At 35.4% G+C, this 23,595-nt stretch overlaps 3 protein-coding genes across 6 annotated transcripts; all 3 read right to left on the reverse strand.

Annotated features, from left to right (window-relative positions):
* Positions 1 to 47: 47 nt before the first annotated feature.
* LOC9306612 (nephrocystin-3) lies at positions 48 to 5,629 on the reverse strand. Of its 3 annotated transcripts, XM_021019672.1 has the most exons (18): positions 5,371 to 5,622; positions 5,192 to 5,290; positions 4,926 to 5,104; positions 4,720 to 4,824; positions 4,249 to 4,349; positions 3,692 to 3,770; positions 3,158 to 3,169; positions 2,993 to 3,058; positions 2,676 to 2,744; positions 2,520 to 2,576; positions 2,247 to 2,324; positions 1,701 to 1,798; positions 1,566 to 1,611; positions 1,356 to 1,483; positions 1,103 to 1,214; positions 949 to 1,011; positions 713 to 772; positions 48 to 408 (listed from the first exon to the last, which is right to left on the reverse strand). In XM_021019672.1, the coding sequence occupies exons 1-18, from the start codon at positions 5,480 to 5,482 to the stop codon at positions 214 to 216; spliced, it is 1,659 nt and encodes a 552-aa protein (XP_020875331.1). In that variant the 5' UTR covers positions 5,483 to 5,622; the 3' UTR covers positions 48 to 213. The 3 variants fall into 3 exon arrangements, with proteins under 3 accessions (XP_020875331.1, XP_002870541.2, XP_020875332.1); XM_002870495.2 differs by lacking the exon at positions 5,371 to 5,622 and having other exon boundaries at positions 5,188 to 5,279; XM_021019673.1 differs by lacking the exons at positions 48 to 408; positions 713 to 772 and adding an exon at positions 779 to 865 and having other exon boundaries at positions 5,371 to 5,629.
* A 3,992-nt stretch (positions 5,630 to 9,621) lies between these two features.
* On the reverse strand, positions 9,622 to 10,724 carry LOC110226141 (acyl-CoA-binding domain-containing protein 3-like). Its single transcript, XM_021016795.1, has 3 exons — positions 10,298 to 10,724; positions 10,121 to 10,163; positions 9,622 to 9,836 (listed from the first exon to the last, which is right to left on the reverse strand). The coding sequence occupies exons 1-3, from the start codon at positions 10,564 to 10,566 to the stop codon at positions 9,723 to 9,725; spliced, it is 426 nt and encodes a 141-aa protein (XP_020872454.1). The 5' UTR covers positions 10,567 to 10,724; the 3' UTR covers positions 9,622 to 9,722.
* A 9,781-nt stretch (positions 10,725 to 20,505) lies between these two features.
* On the reverse strand, positions 20,506 to 23,158 carry LOC9306616 (glutamine synthetase cytosolic isozyme 1-1). 2 transcript variants are annotated; one of them, XM_002870499.2, is made up of 11 exons: positions 23,067 to 23,158; positions 22,886 to 22,961; positions 22,479 to 22,518; positions 22,293 to 22,396; positions 22,144 to 22,192; positions 21,868 to 22,062; positions 21,656 to 21,784; positions 21,356 to 21,430; positions 21,179 to 21,270; positions 20,939 to 21,098; positions 20,506 to 20,863 (listed from the first exon to the last, which is right to left on the reverse strand). In XM_002870499.2, the coding sequence occupies exons 2-11, from the start codon at positions 22,957 to 22,959 to the stop codon at positions 20,711 to 20,713; spliced, it is 1,071 nt and encodes a 356-aa protein (XP_002870545.1). In that variant the 5' UTR covers positions 22,960 to 22,961; positions 23,067 to 23,158; the 3' UTR covers positions 20,506 to 20,710. The 2 variants fall into 2 exon arrangements, with proteins under 2 accessions (XP_002870545.1, XP_020874342.1); XM_021018683.1 differs by lacking the exon at positions 20,939 to 21,098 and having other exon boundaries at positions 20,743 to 20,815; positions 22,886 to 23,139.
* Between the last annotated feature and the right edge of the window lie 437 nt (positions 23,159 to 23,595).

Here is a 23,595-nt window from a genome sequence, read left to right on the forward strand (position 1 = left end):
CATGTGTGTCTTGGATTTCCCCTCGCCGGATCTCCTACTAAAGTCAGTAACAACACACAAAAAGCAGAGTGAATATTTCCGGTGTAAAAGCGTCAGTTCTCTCTCGGTTTTTCATCCTATAGTCCCAAAAGGAAAACATGATTAATATTCGACAATTTGATCTCTATATAAACCTTTATTCGATCCGAGATTATATGGTTTCCTTCACAAGCTTTAGCCTGTCTTTTGTGAACGAAGATCGATTTCAGTACGCCTAATTTCTTCCTTGAGCTCTGGTAAAGAAATAGGACTTGCCTTTGAGTTAAGCGTTGTCTCTTTGTTTGCTAATAAAGCTGAGAGATGCTTAAGACACGAAAGGTATTCAGACTTTACTTCAAAAGAATCTTGCAGCTGAGTTCCATAACCAAACTGCACATAAGAAAGGGAAGGAAAAACACGGAATCAGTGTCCAACAGTTTCTTTGCCCGCTCTATCAAAATCCTTTTTTGTTAGTGACGGATTCTTTGGGGCAGCAAAAGAACAAGGAGATACTAGATTCTAATGAAAGCTGCGATAAAGAAGTAATCTTTAATTAGTTAATTAGTTAGTTAAGAGTGAAAGATTATTATAAATAGTAGATCATCCAGAGTTTTGTTGGGGATTCTCTCGAATAATCTCAAGGTTTTAGGTTCATAAAACAGATTCATATTTGGAGAAGCTATTACTTGTTTACCTCTTTGTAAGCTGTAACACATTGGAGAAGTGAATCTTCAGCTGCATGCAGATTTTCTTCCTGGAATGTCAAGAATCAACAGGTTTGTTCTTTAGCGTAAAGCATCAATACGAAGTCAAGTCAGTGTTCATCATCGAGTCAAGTACATAGAACCTGACGAAATGAGCAGAAAGTTTGTGTCTACATCTATATAAATTACATTTGACGGCAATGAACTCTCGCATTGAAGGACTAACCTTTGGCTCCTGGATCTCATTTTTGCTCATCTCCAAAGCTGCAAGACTCTCAAGAGATTGCAGCTGCAAACAAATAGAAAAGGTCCCAAATGAATAGTTCTTAAGAAAATCAAACACAAATATACGTATAAGTATTGCTTCTATCGAGACTTACCAGTATGACTAACGCCGCATGTTCATAATTCCTAAGAGTTACACTGGATTTTTCGTGTTTCTGCGCTTTGATCTTTTGATTTTTAAGCTTAAGCAGAACGTCTTTCGCTATCCTGGTTTACACCGCAGATATTCTTTTTGTTACATTCTTATACATGATAATTCTTTTACGCTAAGTTTAAAAAAATCAAAGATCAACCATCAGTTTAAGCTAAGCAAAGAGAGGTAGTACAGAAAGATATATAGATACCAACCTAGCTGAGTTTTCAAGATAATTCTTTGCTTTTTCTAATTTGGATAGAGCTTCACTCTTATCAGTTCTTCTCATCTGACTAGCCTGGAGCATAAATGTCTTTGCGATGTGCAGAAAGTTTCCACCTATCTATCAATCCCGGAGAGGACAGAAGATGAATACTCACTCTATATCCAATATACAGATGAACTTTTTAAACAAGAGAGTGAACCTGGATATGTCCTTCTGGAAGTAATTTTTTTTGGGCATTGAGACACCTAACAGGAAAATCATCATAGAGTTAGTTATATACATTTCAGAATCGTCATATTACTCTGATAACTCAATTAAGAGTTTATGAAATCACTTTTCAAAAAGTTCTAGAGCTTCTCCCAGCTGCCCAGATAATCGTAAAGTGAGAGCTAATGCTTCAGCTGCAGTTATTGCCTCCATTGAGTTCCATCCCTGTCATAGATTTTAGCCATTAAGAACTATAAACTAGAATCATAAAAACACAGCTAAAAATGATAAGAGATTTTATACCAATGTTGTTTAGCATAGTTTTGACTACTGGATTGCTACTAGCTACATCTATGTAAGTGATCTCCTCAACTTATGGTTGATGCGTAATAAGCAGTTCAAAAGTATAACTAAGCGCGTTTTAACTACAAAACTATCTTCCCAATTATCGACCTCTCTAACTGCACAATATCTGAAACATTTAAACTTGCCCATTCCACCATGCAGATATTAGGAAGCTAGAACATATTCCTTCAGTACTAGATTAGAGTGTTGGAATTTGCAAGGACAAAAGAAGGATACAGCAAAACTGAAGGATTGCAAGGTGTTAAATTGTTGGAAGAGACTCTTAAAAGAGACAGCTAAAAGAAAGTTAAATAAGAAAAACCCACACCTTTGATAATTCCATCATGTGCAATAATTTCCTTTGAAGCTTTTCAGCCTCGGCTAGATGATTGGATCGTATATAAATCTGAAACAACAAACGAGAATGTAAACTAACAGAATTTCAAAACCAAATAACAGAACAAAAGAGATGTTGAGAATTGTGAGTTGTATAACCAAAATTTTTTTTCGGTTTTTATCCGGAATGGATCTGGTTTAGTTTATGCTGTATAAAAATAGAAGGCGACATCCAAATTACAAGCGTAGTTTAAGGCAAGAAAACCTGTGAAAGATATCTCAGTCTCCTGATATATGTCATGGACTCTCCTTGACCACCTTCCTACATCACAAAACCAAAAATACAATAAAGAAACATCCAATTGACAAATCAAACGTCAAGATGGCACATATATCAGTTATCATTAAGATAGCGACATGCCTCAAGTATTTTAAGAGAATCCAGAATAAGAGCTTCCGCATCTGTATCTTTTCCTTGCATGTGTAATACCTGTCGATTATCGGATCATATGTTTGAAAGAAATTGAAAATGATAGATTCAAATCACACTTCATGAGAGCATGGACATGTCATATTAGATGCATTTTATCACATGTCTGACTGGGCGAGAGGCTATTATAAAGTTCAGGGGGACAATATGATATGCAAGAATCTTTAGAAAAGAAGTGTACCATTCATTACAAGTTTAAATAGCTCATGAAGATTAACAAAATCAAGAAAAATGAAACATGAGAGTACCGTTCCAAGATGATACATTGTCTCTGCATAATCCGGATGATTATACCCCAGGACTCGTCCTTTCAACTATATGGGAATCAAAAGAAACGATAAGAAGAGAACTACATACTAACAATTGCTAAGTGTGAATTGAAAATAAATAAAGATTAATCACCACATCCATACCTTTAAAGCACGCTGCACAGGGAGAGATCAGCAAAAACATTAAGAATAAATTGTTAGCATCACAGAATGTAAATATTTATCATTCAAATTTGGTGGCAGCATATCAATAGATTAAAGATAATATAAAAACAGGCAAACAACAAGAATTAACAAGCAGAAAAGTACATTTTCTGTGGAATGTGAATATTGTAATCTCATGGTCAATTTAGGATCCACCTTTCAGAAAGAAAAAAAAAAAAAGGTAAAAACACACAAATTTAAGATCTAAACTTTATTTGGACCAATTTTGTGATTCTAGCATCTAGACTTTGATATGTAACATCCCGTTTTATCATGACAACTTCAGTTGCGTATACATAGCCAGCAACATTCATGACTCCATTCATCAAAAAAAATTATGTAAGAAAGAACAGCAAACACAAACCTCCTAATCTCCAATACCAACACTACAGCCACCCAGATAGCCTAGAAAGGGACTATTCATGACCAATCCATATTTGGTGCCTTGTTTTACAAAACAGTAATTGTGATTACCTCATAGCAGGCACAAGCTTTCTCAAGTTTTCGCTGGACAAGATAGAGTTGTCCAAGGTTGTGGAGAGTAGCACCAACACTGCATTGTTAAGAATATGGTTGAATGAATGAAGGAACATAATAAGGGTGTCAAATCCGTCACTAAAAATGTATAAAATATAACACAATTCCTGATATTTCCAAACACCGCATGACTTTCAATCTAGCCAGTGGGATTTTCATAAAGATCACTAAGAAGGCCAAACAAAAAATGAACGTAAAGACTTTTAGGGATTTTAAAATTTTCATGTCAGGGAGAGGCATAAAGGGAAAAGTAAGCAATCTAACAGGGGCATATAACTAAAATGTACCAGAAAACTCAGCCATTTTCCAGAAATGTGATGGGTTCTCATATAAACAATGAGATTGATGATAAATATATGAAGTTTCAGAACAATAGTACTAGTCAGGTAGCTTCAAAACTTAAAAGTAAGACTTTACAATATGTGTGCTGAAGTTCAAGCGAATGACAATAATTTAATTAAGTATCAACTCAAAAGATAATAATGATTTCTCACCGCACATCTTCAGGACCATAGAAATCCTCTAAGATACTAACAGCTTCCAAGTATAAGGGCTCTGCTTTGTCGAATTCTTTCTTGACTCTATATAACTCTGCCTTACATAGAGGAAGGAACAGATAGAGCAATAAGTCTAAGCAAACAAGATATAACGTGTTAAAAAGCAGAGAACTATAAGAATGAACATTTTGGGAAGAGATGACTCTCCCAAATAAGAATGGAACTTCTCAGAAAGAAATTGATAATGAAACCATTGTGCTAAAATACATATATCAACATACAGAGAAATTGTAAATTAACAAGGATATGTCTATATTCCTCAGCCAGAAAATAGTAAAACTGTTAAACACTTATCCTTAGAGGACCATACTCAAGATGCTGGTATGAAATGAACAAGCAACAAGCACTATGATCCAAAGAACTAAACATAGAAACTATAAAAGCTGAATAAAGCCCACAGAGACCAACCAGATTGTTGCAAGCAGATGCAACATGTGGATCCTTCTCTCCAAAACCTTCCTTAGCTTCCTGTATTGCCGAACCGAAAAGCCTCTCAGCTGGCTCCAGTTTCCCCTATAAAAAAGAACAAATTATCTAGCAGCACAACCTATACCTTGTTCAAAGTAAAAGAAAAAAAAAACACATATTAAGCTTCATTTATCTCAAACATCAACCTGAAAGAAATAATCTCTTCCACTATCAGTAAACACCCTCCACTTAGATGTATGTATATTCGATACAACGGAACCGTCCTCAATTTTTTCTAGCCCACTCTCATCCATAATATCTCCAGATTTTGACTTCATAGACTCATCCTCTGCCAATACAGTGTTCCCACAAAACCCAAGGATTGCTAGGAACCATATCAAATACAAACACAAGAGTTATAAATTAGAATCATAACGTCACAAAGACATCAACATTGAGCATATATACACACCAGCTTGACCAGAAAAGATAATCCAAAGCCGCGGTTCCAAGAGATTCAAATTCGTTCTATGTCCTCCATAATCATTCTGATATGAAATCCGTGGCTTCCCTGCAATGGAATCGGTGAATTCTTAAGACTATCGAAGATCCAAGTCGAATTATTGCAGGAAAAATGGTCTAAAGAGTTACCGGAGAGTGAATTAGCGAAAGTGGTGCAGATCGGATTCCGGGAAGAAGAAAAGGAACGTGAAGTCCGATGAGTTCCTCTGAGAAGAGTCGACAAAATTCGAAGCAGAGACATTTGGGTTTTTCTTCTTCACTTTTTGTTAGACGCGAAGAATCCTTAAACCCTTGAGAATATAGTGAAGTTGCGCACCAGGTGTTCGACGAAATCATTGGTTAATAGAATTTGCATCTTGGTTTGGTTCTTCAATGGTCCAAATTAACCTGAACCGGAATAACTAAAATGGATTTAACTTGTTTTATATCATGAATTTTAATAAAATATTAATCCAAGCTCAAATGGCATTTGACAAATGCTCAATATCCATTCTCATCTAAACAGATGTTGATTTCATTCATATTAAGAGAAATATACCAAACAATGGGATATTTCATTACTTTCTTTAGTTTATGGAGATAGATTTGAATTTTATTGCTCTTTTACTTGTTTTTTTTTTTAATTTTATTTTTGTACGCTGATGATGCTAAATGAAATTTATGGCATTTCTTTGTCGTGTTCTAAAAAGGATCAAGAATGATGAAACTACAAAAAAAAAAATTATAAATTCCTCGAAAGAGCATTAATGTGATAAAAGGTTGGAGGAGCCCTATTTGTTTCATCATTTTAGATTTGCATTGAAATGGTCCTTTTAGATGATTCATTTGGATGATGCATTTGGATGATGCATTTGAATGATGTTTGTTTTAATATTTGTTATTTCATTCAAATGGATCTTTTTTTGTTTGATCATTTTGTAATTCATCCTAAATCTCATATAGACCAAAATGACTAAAATACCCATGCTTTCATTTTGACAAATAATCACATATAAAAACTAAATAAATTATTATTTTAACATATAAAAATAAATTTTATTTATAGTTATTAAAATATATACAAAATAATTATACAAGTTTGGCCGGAAAACATGATTTTGCGGGTTTTGGCAAAAGATATAATTTTTCTGTTTCGGCGGAAAAATATGTTTTTAGTGATTATTAACGAAAAAATTAATATGATAAGAAATATGATTTGCCGTTGGCGGAAAATATAACTTTGCAGTTTTGGGGGAAAATATGATTTTACGGTTTTGGCGGGAAAATATGATTTTATGGTTTTGGCTGAAAAATGTAATTTTGCAGATTTGGAGGAAAACATGGTTTTGCGGTTTTGGTGGAAAAACATAATTTTGCAGTTTTGGCGGGAAAATATGATTTTACGGTTTTTTCGGAGAAAAATGATTTTATGGTTTTGGCTGAAAAATGTAATTTTGCAGTTTTGGCGGGAATATATGATTTTACAGTTTTGGTGGAATAGCGCTTTCTCTAATTTTACATCAAAAATTATGATTTTACGGTTTTTGGCAGAAAAACGCAATTCCACGATTTTACGATTTTGACGTAAAATAATAATCCGTGATTTCATGATTTTTAGAGTATTTTTGGTTCCAATATGTAATTTTAAAAATATTAAATAAGAAATCTATAGAAAATAATATTATTTAAAATATGATTGTATAAGAGGATATATCTGTCTTTTGTTCTTTTTGAATGAATCATCTACATCCAAATGGTTCAATCAAGTTCATCCAAATGAATTTCATAAATTTGCCTAAATTTAGAAACTCATTCAGATGGATCATCTAGATGATCCATCCCAATGCTTATTAAATTGTCAAAAACAAACATCATTTTTCATCTCCATCTAGATGGATCATTTGGATGGAAATCAAACAGGACCTAAATTACCACGAAAGATTTTAGTCAATTAAAGACAATAATCAGCATAGTTTTAAGTCTCTCCCAAACAAAAGAAGCCAAAGGATCACAGAAAGTCAAACCTGCAAAAAAAAAATGCATACACATAAGATTAACATTCATATTTTACAACTTCGGTAATGGATAATGAAATAAATATTTAGGAGTTAACATACCGCCATATGAACAAACTCTGCACCAAGTCGAGTTTACGACGAATGTATACACATCCGCCGTTTTTACCCCAACATGAACCAAACGAGTCTTGGCATTCCCAGCACTGAACGCCATCAATCGTCACCGGACTAAGCACCAAGAGGAAGTGGCCATAACCTAATAGGTTTGCAGTTGCAATCTCATCCGCAGTGGGTTGGTATATTCCTCCCTGTGAAAAACATTAGAGTAAATATTCTCTCTAATATTTTAAATAATTCAATTTTGTTTCAAAATACCTTTCCAGTTAGAGTTGGGTAGCTCTCAGTCCATGGAACTCTGATGGTTACTCGTGCAATTTCAGTGATCTTCAAAAATATCACTAGCAAACTCCTCACCATATTGAGCTACATAGTCTTTCCAGGTCCTCTGGACATCGGGATGTTAATTAAAAAACACACCACATGAGTGACAAGACATGCACTAAATAAAAAACAAAACATGAGTGACAAACAAGAATATAATACTATTGAATTTTAATTACCTCCGGTGTTTGTTGTCCTGGGCGGTCAAGGGCATATGTCAATGGACAGACAGAATCTAGAACAGTGCCACGTTTGGTGAGATAATATTTTGCAAAATAGCTACCATGAATCGAACCTTCGTACTCCCGGTAACGTCTCAGCAGCATATTGATTAGCTCTTGAATAGAGAGGTGCTCATCCAGACGAATCTTTCCCGCCAACAATTGGTGTATCAAAGCCACCGCCCAACACACGTCACATTGTTGGCACGCGTATGGCGGAAGGATATGAGGAGATTTAGTCCTCCAAGTTGCCATAGGAATCAAAATGATCAAGATAAAAGTGAATAAAAACAAGATACATTGCTTAGAATCAGATATCAGATGGGTACATAAAGACGTCTCATTTAAGATCAAGATAAAAGTCAATAAGAATAAGATACATTACTTAGAATCAGATATCAGATGGGTACATAAGACGTTTCATTTGACTTCTTATTAGCACTAGGCGTTCGGTTTTCTCGAGTTAATCGGTTCGGTTTATTCAGTTTTTCAATTTTTCAGTTAGCTAAAAAACCTATTGAATTAGACTGGTTCGGTTATCTGCTTTAGAATGTGTTCCGAATTTAACCGAATGCTTTTCTATAAATAAACCGAATTAACCCAAAATACAAATAATGGGCCCAAAGCCCATTAACAATTAGGGTTTACCATGAAGTGCTTGACGGCGAGGCTGCGACCGTTGGATACTTGGATCTCCTTGTCCGATGAGGCTTCCCACGAGATCTGCCAAAATAGATAACAATGCAACACTTCAAAACTGGAAAATTTCAGTTCTAAATTTCATGCTTCTAAATTATCATAGAAAGAAATATTGTTGATGGAGTTGTTTTTAGGGTTTAATAAATAAATATGTACTTAGATTTCATCGCATGAGCTTCGTCTTGACTCTTGAGCAAAACTACGAAGGAAATAGCATATGTCTGTTTGCAAATCTCAATCTACAAGATCCACGTCGACTTCATTTCCAAATCTGAATCTCAATTTTTTTTTTTTTTTTTTTTCCGTTTTACGGGAAGCATGATCCGTTCGTGGTAAGAATCTGAGCTTCTCACGACTAGATTCACTGGCCTAGTTGCAATTGGGTCATGTGACCGTTAAGTTGGAGTTTTTGGGCTATCTTACTTTCAAGTGAGGATATATAAACATTTCAAGCATAGGTGCACCCAAAAAAAAAAAAAAAAACATTTAAAGCATCATTTAAGAATCTCTAGATCATTTCTCATTGTCAATTTGTCATGTAATGTGGAATTGTATTATCTACGGAAGATCGTAGAACTAATGGGCAGTTGTGTTTCCCAAGAGAGAGAATTCTATTCGGTAGTCTTCTTATTCAGCTTCTTCATAATTTGAAGCATGGAGGGTGGAGCACCACCTAAAAATAAACCACGAAATGAATTATTGAGAGGTTTTACTCACTACAAGAAAAATCTACATTATTAGCATGAGAGAAGAGCTATAATATGTCATTAATAGCGTTTTCATAAACGCTGTTTCTGCCCCAGTTATTATAGACCCCCACATACGATAGCGGTTGTCGATATGCTATGAAATGTCGATCTATTATAGTGCTAATCGAATGCTATTATATACTTTATTGTAACACACATTTAATGTTGTATTATATAGTATTGTAGCATTTGTTTTTTGTTTTATAAATTTAATTTGATTTATATATAATTTGTATATTTGATCCCTGTTTTGCAATATTTATTCAATTGGATTTATATAATTTTTTTTTTATTGCATAAATTATCAAAAACATTCATTATACAAAACATACATAACCTGTATTACATACAATAAAATAACTAATCTTCATAGCCTAAAGTCTTGGATCATACAAAAGAATAAGCCTTTGTTGTAGAAGCTTTCTTACTTGTAGCGAAGCTACTCTTTTCAGTTGCTCATTTTGCCTTTCCTGATTCGTCAATGACACCTGAAATAACTTACACGAACAAACTAGTTTGCAGAATAAACTCAAAAAATAAGATTAGTTTGCAGAATAAGCTCACATTAGATAAAAACAAGACAAAAAAAATAGACCTACAAAACTCTACAATATAGACATGTATCCCTAACCACCTAATCTTCATAAGTCTAACACTCACAAAGTTCTCTCTTTTATGACGTTCACATCAGAAGTATCAATTACCAAGAAACTAAAAGATCAAAAGCTGAGTTGCAGAGTAAGGAATGTAGAAACATCGAAAAGTATGGTACCATTTGGCACGAGCAGTGACCATGACGGCCATGGGCTGTGCCTCTCTACATGACCCTTCAGTGGCAATCTTTTGAAGGCCGAACAACTCCATCTTAGCTTCAGCACCAATTTCTTCCACTTTCCCGGATTCTTACAAAAGTTTTCCAGCAGCTGCAAAGGCTTTCTCAAGTTCACTCCTCTCAATTCCTTCCCAATCATCATCGTCTTCTTCAATAGTCAACTCTGTTTTCTCTTCATTCTCTGCTTCAGTTTCACTCTCCTCCACCGTATTACTACTCTCTTCAATCCTAAGCTCCTCAGATTCAGCGACTACGACATCTCTACCACCTTCTTTCCTTTCCGTCGCTGTATTACTACTCTCTTCAACCCTAAGCTCCTCAGATTTAAACTGGAGAACTATGAAGCAGAGATATATACACCATTGTGTTATACCAAAAATGAACATGAAATAAAAGTCATGTTCGCAAGTGGAGTTGCAGTAAAACAAATTAAACACAATTGTATCATACTCAGATCTTAAATTGCATTAGATAAAGAAAAACATAAGCAATCACCTCCAATTCAGCTTCAAGCTCCTCTTCTCATGTCCAGTTGCAATGGGCATTACATCCTCTAACTTCTTCTCTACAGGAGTCTCTACTCCAAAATGCGAGTCCATGTGAGCCTTAACTTATTGCCGATGCTGAAGAAAATAAGGGAATCCAAAGAAGAGAAGAAGACAGAAGCTGCAGCAAATAAGGACAACGAAACCCAAGAATCTGAAGAGAGAAGACACAAACAGAATTTCAAATGCTTGACTCCAAATACAACATATACAACTTTCTCTTTAGTGTATGCGGTTCCCTTCACATATTCCCATCAGGAAATCATATGAAAGGAAAAACCTCTTAACACTAAACCAACATTCTGATTCAAAAAATCAAACGCAAAGAGAAGAAAATTCAAAAGAGAAAACGCAGTGAGCTTATGTTAAACACGTTCCATAACACAATTAAGAATCTTTGGATCCAGAAAAACTCAATTGAGGCGTTACATGAGAAACCAAAACACATTCCCTGCTCATACACAATCTTTCATAATTAAGAGTACCTTTTGGTTTTTAAGCCTCCAATTTCCAAATTTTTTTAAGAAAACTAAAAACCCTAAAGTAACCAATTGAGATAGATTACCATTTTGAAAGGAGTATGAAGGCAAAGAAGAAGAAGAGTCATTGAATTTGTGCTTCTCGAAGTAATCCCTCTGGCGGAGTTAGTTAACCAAGAGCTTCGTCATTGGTTTCAAGGAGAAGCCATGCCGTTTCACTGCAAAACCGACGAGCACCGAAGAAAAAGAGAGGAAGCGATGATTGGAGTTGACCGCCATTGGAGGAGAAGCTAAGCTCTCGTTCGTCACAAATCGAAGAAAGAGAGGGAGATCTGAGATCGGAGAGAGAAGTGGGAAGATTGAATGGTGGAGGAGTAGATCGAAGATAAAGAGGCTGAGGCTGAAGGGTAATGACGGAATCGACGCGAATTGAGGCCGGCGACGAGCTTCATGGTGGAGTCGGAGTCGAAAAGGAAGAGACCTAGCTTTTGATTTGGGAGATTTTTTTTTTTTGTAAATATTTGTTAGGTTTTGTCGTGAATAGAAGGAAAGTTTTGTTGGCTTAAAATGTTTTGGATCTGAAACATATGGAGGTTAAGTGAATTTTTTCGTCTAAGTATCGGCGGAATAAGTGATTTCATATTCCCGCTTAGTGATTTTTTATCCTAGCGTTTTCTCGGTGCTATGATATAGTAATCAAAATAAAAAAAATAATCTTTCATAGCAGTTACGAAAAATGAGCTATGCTTAGATGCTATCAATGTGAATATTTCTTGTAGTGACTTTGTTACCAAAGAATCAATGGGCAAAGTCATATACTGGATGTTGGGAAATTTCTTTTGGAGGCGCTTGGCGGCGTGACACAGCCAACTATAATGTTCCATCCTCCCACGTCAAATGATAGCTTTCCTGTAAAAAAAACTCATCATCGCCTTTCCAGGATCAATGTAGTCTCTAGTAAACGGTATCTCCTTAGCGAATACACGCCATCCTCCCTCGACGGCACTTCCACTAAGTTTCAACTGTTGGTTGATATTTACATGTTTATTTATATAAACATTATATTTATGTAAATACCCCTCTACTTGTGAAAATAACATCACGTCTCTTTGAACGTATGTGACTATTAGAAAAGAAACGATTGATCTAAGAGAAGCATCTCTTAGATCAAGCACCGCTTGGATTAATATTTAAAGAGATGTCACGATACAGAGAAAGGGAGAGTGAGAGACGCACAAGATAGAGAGAGGGAAGAACAATACAGAGAGATTAAGGAGAGACAAAGATTGAGATTGATTCTAATCTTCTCCTTCTCCAAATCAATTTCTGAGAATCTCAAAGTAGATTTGCTAGGGTCTCTGTAGAGGTGTGAATACAGAGATCGATTGTTGTATCCTGCAAGATAGACGCCAACAAGAAAGCTACTAACACCACCGTAGGGGCGAAATTCTGTCTTAGGAGATTGCTTATTGCAAGCCTCAATCAAACCAAAACTTTGTTCTTACGTTGAAGCAGAGAAGAGATCGACGGTGTACATAATCGTGTACGTATTTCAGGTTTTAGTTCTCTACTTGTTACTTATTTAATTAAGTGTATGTATTGTGTGTACGTATTGTGATCTGCATCTATATTCCTGAGACAACAAAGGTCCAACATTCTAAGACATAAATTTACATTCTCTCTCTTTGTTGTCTTGAATTGATAGATGGATTAATCTGGTGGGAATGTGAAAAATCACATTGAGAAGCCTTTTGTTTTCAAAGGAATTGATTTCAAAAGATGGCAGCAAAAGATGATGTTTTATCTTACGACTTTGAATCTGGCACAATGCTTGACTTCTGAGGAACCGGAATTACCTGTTGAAGGAGACATTCCGGATGACGTCATGAAAGCATCAGAGGCATGGTCACAGAATGAGTTTTTGTGCAAAAACTACATTCTTAATGCCCTGGATGATTCTCTCTATGATGTTTATCAAATATTCCAAACTCCAAAAGAGTTGTGGGAATCGTTAGAGAAGAAATACAAGTCAGAAGTGGCAAGTGTTAAGAAATTCATCGTTGGAAAATTCTTGAATTTCAAGATGAGTGACACCATCTCTGTGGCGAAACAAGTGGAAGAAATCCAGATTTTTGCTCATGAATTTAAAGATGAAGATATGGGGCTGAATGAGGCTTTTCTCGTTGCTTCGATCATTGAAAAATTGCCTCCAACATGGAAGGATTTCAAGATCTATCTAAAGCATCTTCATGAAGACATGAGTCTTGAGCAATTAATTCTCAAACTTCGTGTCGAAGAGGAGAATTGTAAGAATGAGAAATCTGAGTTTTCTTCTATGGAAGCAAAGGCCAATGTAATTGAGGGAAACAGTTCCAAATTCAAAGGCTTCAAGAGGAACAAGAACGGTAAGAAACCGTTCATTCCACCAAAGGGTTCTAACTTCAAGAACAAGCCACAAGGCGCTTGTGGGGTGTGTGGAAAGCCTGGACATAGGGCCAAGGATTGCCGCCATAAGAAGGAAGGGACATCGGTTGGAGACGCAAGTAATGCGAATCTTGTCGAAAATCAGTTTGTTACGGTCGTTTCCGAAGCAAACATGATGACAAACTCCAATGATTGGTGGGTTGACACTGGTGCTACAAAGCATGTGTGTTCTGATGCGAGTATGTTCTCTATGTACGTACATGGCTCTGAGGGAGAAAAGCTATACATGGGAAACGCAAGTACCGCGAAGATAGAAGGGAAAGGTAAAGTGGTCTTAAAACTCTAAAGCCCAAAAGCCCACTAAGTACAATATAGGCCGTCATAAGGAGAATCTCAAAGAACATGGACATGGGCCTTCTAGGATATGGATTAGGCCCACTACATCTGGGAAAGAACTTGCACTGATGAACGTGCTCCATGTTCCTGAGATTCGAAAGAATCTGATTTCGGGTTCCCTTCTTAGCAACAAAGGATTCAAGATGGTATTTGAATCTGATAAGGTTGTACTCACTAAAGGTGGGATGTATGTGGGAAAAGGCTACTTATGTGATGGTCTTTTCAAACTAAATGTTGTACCAATCGTTAATAAAAACGTAGGCAATAGCGCTACTTCTGTTTATTTGCTTGATTCAAATGACTTATGGCATGCAAGATTGGGACATGTCAATTATCATTCTTTGAATAGAATGATGAATTTAGGATTGTTACCGAAGAACAATCTTAAGAATCTTGAAAGAAGCAAATGTGAAGTTTGTGTAGAATCAAAATATTCACGGCATTCTTACAAATATGTGGAGAAGTCAAATGTATTATTTGGTTTAATACATAGTGACTTGTGTGATTTTCAATCAACTCCAACTCGTGGAGGAAAGAATTATTATATTTCTTTCATTGATGATTACAGTAAGTTTTGCCAAATCTATTTGATTAAGACTAAAGATGACTCATCTTAGATGAGGCTTTGGATATGTTTAAGAAATTCAAAGCTGAAGTTGAAAATCAATTAGATAAGAGAATAAAGATTCTTCGATCAGATCGTGGTGGAGAATACTTGTCGAATGAATTCTCTGATTTTTGTTCTACACATGGAATCATTCATCAAACTACGACACCTTATACTCCAATGCAAAACGGAGTTGCCGAGAGGAAGAATAGAACTCTTAAAGAGATGATGAATTCTATGTTAAACGATTCGGGTGCACCATCTAACTTATGGGGTGAAGCCATTCTCACGGCTAATTCAATCTTGAATAAGATTCCTCATAAGAAGTGTGATAAAACTCCATATGAGATGTGGAAAGATAAGACTCCTTCATATAAAAATATGAAAGTGTGGGGTTGTCTTGCTAAGGTTCAAGTACCTTTACCAAAATGAACTATTATAGGACCAAAAACGGTGGATTGCGTTTACATCGGTCCTGCGGAGAATAGTGCAGCTTATAGATTTATAGTTTATAAATCTGATAATTCTGAGGTAAAGGTAAATACGATCATTGAATCAAATGAAGCTGAGTTCTTTGAAGATGTATTTCCATACAAAGAGCCTGGAAAACCATGTACCAAACGGGTACGTGATGACAATGATCGTGTACGTATTCAAGAAGAGGAATATGAACCAAGAAGAAGTAAAAGAGCAAGAGTTGCTAAAGATTTTGGCACAGACTTTATGACGTATTTGAGTGAATATGAACCTCAAACGTATAAGGCTGCAATGGAATCATTGGAAGCATCTTATTGGAAAGAGACTATTCAAAGTAAAGTTGACTCCATTTTGAGTAATCATACATGGGAATTGGTTGATTTACCACCTGGTAATAAACTAATTGGACATAAATGAATATTCACAAAGAAGTTGAGACCGGATGGTACGATTGAGAAATATAAAGCAAGACTAGTGGCAAAAGGATTTCGTCAAAAGGAAGGTCTTGATTTCTTTGATACCTATTCACCGGTGACGAGAATCACTTCGATTAGATTCCTAATTGCAGTTTCGGCCATATATGATCTAGAGATTCATCAAATGGATGTTAAAACAGCATTCCTAAATGGTGAACTAGATGAAGAAATATTTATGGAACAATCTGAAGGCTTTATAGTCGAAGGGAAAGAGAAGAAAGTTTGTAAGCTTAAGAAGTCTTTGTATGGACTTAAGCAAGCGCCAAAACAATGGCATGAGAAGTTTGATAATACAATGAGGTCGTATGGTTTTAAAATAAATGAGTGTGACAAGTGTGTCTACATTAAGGAAACCAAGAAGGATAAGATCATTGTATGTCTATATGTGGATGATATGTTGATAATGGGAACAAGTAGAGACATTATCAATACCACAAAGAAGATGTTGAGTGACAATTTCGAAATGAAAGACATGGGATTGGCTGATGTAATTCTTGGAATTAGAATTAAGCGAGAGCCAAATGGGTATTCACTTACTCAATCTCATTATGTGGAGAAAGTCCTAAAGAAGTTTGGTCACTATGATGATAGACCAGTAGTTACTCCGTTTGATCCGACGTGTAAGCTTTCAAAGAATGAAGGAGAAAGTGTGTCTCAGTTGGAGTACACACAAATTCTTGGAAGTATCATGTACATTACTAATTGTACGAGACAAGATTTGGCTTACTCATTGAGTCGATTAAGTCGATATGCAAGTAATCCAAATGGAGAACATTGGAATGCTTTGGTTAGAGTATTGAGATACTTAAAGCATACAATGAATTATGGTCTATATTACACTAAACTCCTCCGGTGTTGGAAGGCTATAGTGATGCCAATTGGATCTCTGAAAGTACGGATAGTAAGTCCACAAGTGGTTATGTGTTTACACTTGGTGGTGGTGCTGTGTCTTGGAAATCATCTAAACAGACGTGTATAGCACGTTCTACAATGGAATCGGAATTTATCGCACTAGATAGTGCTGCAGAAGAAGCCGAATGGCTAAGGAATTTTCTTGAGGATATTCCACTATGGCCAAAGCCGGTGACTGCACTATGTATCCGTTGTGACAATATGGCTGCCTTGAATATAGCACGAAATAAGAATTTCAATGGCAAGTCAAGGCATATTCGAAGGAGACATGCCACAATACGACAATTGCTTTCCAATGGGGTGATAGCATTGGATTATATTAGATCAAAGGAAAACTTGGCTGATCCTTTGACTAAAGGCCTACCGAAAGAGCAAGTCGTATTCACTTCGAGGGGAATTGGTTTAAAGCCAACACAATGAGTCAGCACTTGGTGGAAACCTTACCTAGCAACATTGGAGATCCCATGGCTTAGGTTCAAAAGGCAAACTGGCTGAGGAAGACTCAAGAGAGTAATACACATTTCTAATTCCTATGAAGTTAAATGTGTATCCATTGATGATTAAGAGCTGAATATTTATTCTTAATAACATTAATATCTTGTGTTTACAAGTGGGATAGAATGGACTATTCTTAATTAATGTTACCTATATGAGAGTGGTGTCGCGGTCGCACCTATGAGAATTGAGATGGCTAAATTCTCTAGAGCTCTCACGACCAAAATGAACACAACCGTATAAACATGACCAAAATGAACACAACCGTATAAACATGAAATGAGCTGATGATATATGTGTTTCACTTATTGTCTCGATTTACTATCAAACGTGGTTAGTTCAAGACAAGAGTTCACTACCTACAACGTAAATCTGGTAAGTGTTAACTAGGTAAGGTTCAAGTCCAAAAGACACCTTTACCGATGCGTATTGATTCTATTTTCTTAGATATTGTGGAGCTTATTTTCTATTCAAATGTGGGGTATGGTTGAGTTTGAATAGAAAATGTGGGGTATTGTTGGTTGATATTTACATATTTATATTTACATGTTTATTTATATAAACATTGTATTTATGTAAATACCCCTCTACTTGTGAAAATAACACCACGTCTCTTTGAACGTATGTGACTATTAGAAAAGCAACGATTGATCTAAGAGAAGCATCTCTTAGATCAAGCACCGCTTGGATTAATATTTAAAGAGATGTCACGATACAGAGAAAGGGAGAGTGAGAGACGCACAAGATAGAGAGAGGGAAGAACAATACAGAGAGATTAAGGAGAGACAGAGATTGAGATTGATTCTAATCTTCTCCTTCTCCAAATCAATTTCTGAGAATCTCAAAGTAGATTTGCATGCTAGGGTCTCTGTAGAGGTGTGAATACAGAGATCGATTGTTGTATCCTGTAAGATAGACGCCCACAAGAAAGCTACTAACACCACCGTAGGGGCGAAATTCTGTCTTAGGAGATTGCTTATTGCAAGCCTCAATCAAACCAAAACGTTGTTCTTACGTTGAAGCAGAGAAGAGATCGACGGTGTACATACTCGTGTACGTATTTCAGGTTTCGGTTCTCCACTTGTTACTTATTTAATTAAGTGTACGTATTGTGTGTATGTATTGTGATCTGCATCTATATTCCTGAGACAACAGAGGTCCAACATCAACGCCTTCTCTACGGCACCTTTTGTGGAAAATTCAACCAAGGCAAAGCTGTGAAACAACAAAAACAATTTGTTAGCATTTTTAAAATTATAAAATCTATTGAATTAGCCACAAACAAACCAACCTCTTGAGGATACCCTTTTGAAATTTTCTGGGAATATAAATATGTGAGTGATAACGAAAATCAGATGATAAAGAACAAAATGGATTCGAAAGATATAGATTGATAACTTGATACGCGGCACAAACTTCTCATCTACAAGAGTCTCAAGAGAGAAGCTCCAGCAATACGATGAGGAATAGCTTGAGAATTACAGAGAATTCTCAAGAACAAACAGAGAACAAAATAAAGAAGAAGATCACAATCTCAGATTTTAGCATAATGAAGAAGATGACACTCGTTTGCTTTAAAGGAGAAGAACAGCTCCAATCGTTTCCCTCCACGTGTACTGCAGCTCATTACTCCTCACGTGCCACACGTGCCAGTTTCGTTACTTCATTTCTTCATACTTCTTTGAGTATTATGACTATCTATGCTCAGACAACCAAATAATTAAGTATGTATGCATGCTTTTTTTTTAATTAAGTGAATAAGAGAGAGATTGATGTTTTGACAGTTTTACCCTTTTCTGCTACATCTAATTATTTGTCTTTCTCTTTCATGTTTTATGGATCTTCAACATTATTTCCAGAGATTTTTCGTTGTTATTTCCAATCATCATCTCTCTTCCAAACCCTCCTCTTTCTTTGTTGTCACCTCTATTTCTTTACAAACGGTTTCTAAATCTAACTCTCCATTTGGCTCATCAACTTTATCGTTTTTATATGCAACACACAATGATCACTAAATAAATTACAAAAAGAGATACAAAGATAAGAAAAGGATAGAGAGTACTTACACAAGTTTAGAATTGATTAAACTTTTAATTTGAAGAATTTCGGGATGAAAAGTATGGAAAGGACGAAGAGAAAGAGGTGGGAAAAGAAGAATTTTGGGATGGAGTTGCAGGTGACAATGGAAGAAGAAGAAACAAATTTCGGGAGACATGATGACGGAGGAGGATACTTGAGAAGAGAAGAAGATTTTTTTTTTAACGTTCACGATAACACATAAGTTAACTGTGATAAACAAATTATCATGATAAATAAATATGCTAATGTATAAGTTAGCGGTAATAAATAAATTATTAAAATAAATAAACATGTTATTATATAAGTTAGTTGATAACAATCATATGATAAATATTTTAGTACGATAAATATAAGTTAACCATATAACTTTTAAAGTTACCGTGATACAATATGAATTATATTAATAACTAAATAAATAATCATTAAAATCACTATCTTTTTATTGCCTTTCCTGATGAATAATGTTTTCGATGTTGGTTGAACAATGTTTTTACTTTTTAGTTATCGCGATACAATTTGACTTACATTGTTAATAAAATAGATAACCACAAAAATCATTGTTTTCTTATTCGTTTCGATGATGAACAGTGTTTCCGACAACAATAATAATGTTATTTTTACTGTTAGAACTACACTGTTTATCCTGTTATTATTTTTGTTAGCGCTCACAAATAACTGAGGATGGTTTTGGTATTAATTGGGTCAAAGGAAAGAGAACTAATAAAAAAATATGCATGTATAAATTTTTAATTTTTCAGTCCTCTATGCATATAAATTAATATAGCCCTACTTCTTTTCCTATATCAGTGAGATTTTTCCGCATGAAGAGAAATGTTTTTTCAACGCGAGCTTGAGATCATACTCATAGAGCCAAGTATCATATCCCTCAACGCGGATCCTGCTAAAGATACTACCATAACATTTTTGATGATTTAGCTAGCATGAGATATTATTATCAACAACATCGACGAAAAATACATCTCGAATCAATTTACCGGTCTTTTGGAATGTCTGATGCATCACTACCCTTCGATTCAAACCCCTCAGGTACGTACAAAAAGGAAATTCTACTACTTCAAATATTGTTCTTCTTTCTTGTGACGATACAATTCATAGAGAAACAGAGTGCGTAATAAAAAGAAATCCATAAGGAGAAGAAGATTACTTTCATGGTGGATTCGGATTCGCCCATGGTGAAGTTGAGAGGAGCGACTGCTAGGGTTTCCGACCCTCGAAATATATTTAATATCAATGTCCAAATTATCTGACCGATTAATACCGATTTTAAACTCCTTAACTGGTAAACCGATTTGATTCACCGATTTTACTAAAATCGGGATGCCTAGACCGTGTTTTTGAACATTGCTTTTCCTTATTATTTTATATGAACCACAAACCCAAGTAAAATTTGGTTATTATTTGGTGAATGCATTTGTAGAATAAATCAGCCATTTCCAGATAATGCTTTATTCATAAATAATACACAGAAAGGTTTTCAATGGATGGGAAGTAAATAAAAAGCAGAATAAGCAGAGCAAAGCTTTGACTTATTCTGAAACATTGCTTGATAGAAAACACAAACTTTGAATCTTACAAGAAACACAATTAAGTGAAATTCAAGATTTTCTTGATCTTGATCATCAAGGATTCCAGAGGATTGTGGTCTCTGCAATCATGGAAGTGACAATGTAAGGGTCCATGTTCGAAGCTGGCCTCCTGTCCTCAAAGTATCCTTTCCCTTCTTTCTCGGTATCACGTCCTACACGGATCGATGCTCCACGGTTCGCAACACCCTAAATTCAAAAGAATCACAATCACAGGTCGGCTTTTTACTATTCGAAAAACCGCAAAGATGTTAGTTAGTTTACCCAAAGGAAAGTGTTGATGTCAGCAGTCTCATGGTGTCCGGTGAGACGACGCTCATTGCCTTCACCGTAAGCCGCAATGTGTTCTTTGTGTCTCAGTCCCAATTTATCGATTGCCTTCTTGATAATCTCGTAACCGCCTTCTTCCCTCATTGACTTGGTACTGAAACAATTACCATTTTGGTTTTATGAATCAGCAAAAAGACCATATAACAAAACATTTAAGAGATTCTTGACATGTACCTGTAGTTGCAGTGAGCACCAGCACCATTCCAGTCACCAGGAATCGGTTTCGGGTCGAAAGATACCACCACACCAGCAATCTCTGTGATCCTCTGTTTTCAGAATAAGCTTAGTGTTATCAATCAAAAACTACAGAAACAACTATTGACATTTGAATGTTTTGATTGTTAAACTTACCTCCAAAATGTAACGAGCGACCCAAATTTCATCAGCGGCCGAGATACCAACAGCTGGACCGACCTGGAACTCCCACTGTTCTCAACACAAAAGATTTGGTAATTAGTACTTTAAGCAAAAGATTTGATCTTTAAGATCAAAATTGAATCTCAAAGAGAAACAAGATCAGAACTTAATGAATAAGATTTGATATTTAAAAGGTCATAAGTGAATATCAAAGAGAATAAAAAAGACTGAATCTTTATGCAAAAGATTTGAACTTAAGGTCATTAATGAGTATCGAAGAGTTGCGAAAACTACCTGACCGGGCATGACTTCTCCATTGATACCACTAATGTTGATTCCAGCGTATAAGCAGGCCTTGTAGTGAGAATCAACTACATCTCTCCCAAAAGATTTGTCTGCTCCAATACCGCAATAGTACGGTCCCTGCAATACGTTTTCGACTAAAAATTTAGCAAACCCGAACAACGGAAACGATACAAAACTAATAATAAATCCATAATCCTCACCTGAGGGCCGGGATAACCGCCAATAGGCCAACCAACTGGCCACTTCACATCTTTCTGAAGTAAAGTGTACTCTTGCTCAATACCATACCATGGCACTTCAGCTGCAACATCAGGGTGGCTAAAGACCTTAGCCGCAGCGTGTCTTTTGTTTGTCGGGATTGGTTCACCCGCGGGAGTGTAAGCATCACACATGACCTGATCAAAACCATTAAGTTATGATTGATCTAATAGAGTATGGATGCAACAAGAAAATATCAAAACTAAAAAGAAACTCACAAGAATGTTGTTCCCTCTACGGAAAGGATCCTTGAATATGGCTTGAGGGCTAAACATACATATACAAAACATAAAAGATTAATAAACAAGAATCGAAAAACCCGAAAGAGAAGAAACTGGTATAAGATCAAGAAAGAAAGATTATTAACTATAAGATGACTTCACTGTCTTCACCAGGAGCTTGACCAGTGCTTGAACCATCATAGTTCCACTTTGGTAGCTGAGAAGGGTCAGTCACTGGTCCAGGTAGAGTCTATACATATAAACCAGAATTACTACAAAATCTTTACTAAAAATAGAGATAAACCAAAATTATTTAGAGAATGAAAAATTACCCTGGCTTTGCTTCTCATGTCCATTCCAGAACCACCAACCCTGATTTGGTATTTAAAGAACACCAACAAGAGACAATATATTTCAGAAATTTCAATAAAAACAGAGCCCAAAACAGAGCAAAGGGGATAAAAAGTTTTGCAGTATTGGCATTGGCAGATTCATAAGCCTAATAGATTTATCAGAAAACTAAACAGAGATCTGAAGAATAAACAAAACAAAATTGACTCTAAAGGACTAAGAACAACCAAAGGCACAGAACCAAAACTATAATCCATACAAATCCCAAAACAAAACAGAGTCAAAAGTTGAAAAAACAACACGAACCCATTAGATTAAGGCTTGATAAGAGAACATATACATAATCAAAAAGTGATTTTTATGAAAGAAACAGAAGAAGAAGACGAACCATATGTATTCAGCAATGATTTTGTCAGTGATGTCTGAGAGGTTAAGGTTGATGAGATCTGAAACAAGACTCATGGCTACAAATACCAAGGGTTTGGATGATAGTAACAGTAATAAAAATGGAATCAAATCTGTCTCGTGTTTTGATATTTTGGTAGAGAGATATGAAGAGGAGTACTTACTTATAGAAGGAGAAGGGTGCAGAGAGATTGAGGAAGAGGGTGACGTGAAGGCTTAGGAGACTTTTTTTGGCTCTCCACAAGGAAAAAAACAAAATACAGAACTAAATATCAGGAATAAAATCACAAAAGATTCTTCTCCGGCTCAATGGAATCTCATATTTTTTAGGAATATAAAAAGTTAACATATATAGACACACCAGGTTAGAATTTGTATGAGGTAATTGGAATAAAAAGAGAAAGAAATGTAATTTATTTAAGGTATAATCTATTTCAATAAATGTTATAATAAAAGTTGCGAAAAATATGAAAATTCTTAATACTATATTTTCTTAATATGTATGAAAAAACATTATAAATAATATTTTGAAATAATTTTTGCAGTTTATAAAACCTATTAGCTCATATCTCTGTTTTTTATTGGTTTTAAGGTAAATAAAATAATACAATTTTGAAAACTTATACTCCATATGTTCCTGAAAAATTATGTTTTGAGTTTTACACATAAATTAAAAAAAACTTATATTTTTTA

Source organism: Arabidopsis lyrata (genome assembly GCF_000004255.2).
Source record: "Arabidopsis lyrata subsp. lyrata unplaced genomic scaffold ARALYscaffold_7, whole genome shotgun sequence".
Taxonomy (NCBI): domain Eukaryota; kingdom Viridiplantae; phylum Streptophyta; class Magnoliopsida; order Brassicales; family Brassicaceae; genus Arabidopsis; species Arabidopsis lyrata.

Bases quoted from the DNA above. Each gene is read 5' to 3' on its own strand.
- LOC9306612 (XM_021019672.1), bottom strand. From the start codon at position 5,482: ATGTCTCTGCTTCGAATTTTGTCGACTCTTCTCAGAGGAACTCATCGG. The intron at 5,291-5,370 runs GTAACTCTTTAG...ATTCCATTGCAG, and splicing joins TTTCGCTAATTCACTCTCCG to GGAAGCCACGGATTTCATAT. The intron at 5,105-5,191 runs GTGTGTATATAT...TATGGTTCCTAG, and splicing joins TATCTTTTCTGGTCAAGCTG to CAATCCTTGGGTTTTGTGGG.
- LOC110226141 (XM_021016795.1), bottom strand. From the start codon at position 10,566: ATGTTCATTTTTGGTATAACACAATGGTGTATATATCTCTGCTTCATA. The intron at 10,164-10,297 runs GAGTGAACTTGA...GGTCATGTAGAG, and splicing joins GATTGGGAAGGAATTGAGAG to AGGCACAGCCCATGGCCGTC. The intron at 9,837-10,120 runs GTACCATACTTT...AAGTTATTTCAG, and splicing joins GTCACTGCTCGTGCCAAATG to GTGTCATTGACGAATCAGGA.
- LOC9306616 (XM_002870499.2), bottom strand. From the start codon at position 22,959: ATGAGTCTTGTTTCAGATCTCATCAACCTTAACCTCTCAGACATCACT. The intron at 22,063-22,143 runs GTGAGTTTCTTT...GGTTTTGATCAG, and splicing joins GTAGAGGGAACAACATTCTT to GTCATGTGTGATGCTTACAC. The intron at 21,431-21,655 runs GTAGTTTTCGCA...TGTTGAGAACAG, and splicing joins GAGAAGTCATGCCCGGTCAG to TGGGAGTTCCAGGTCGGTCC.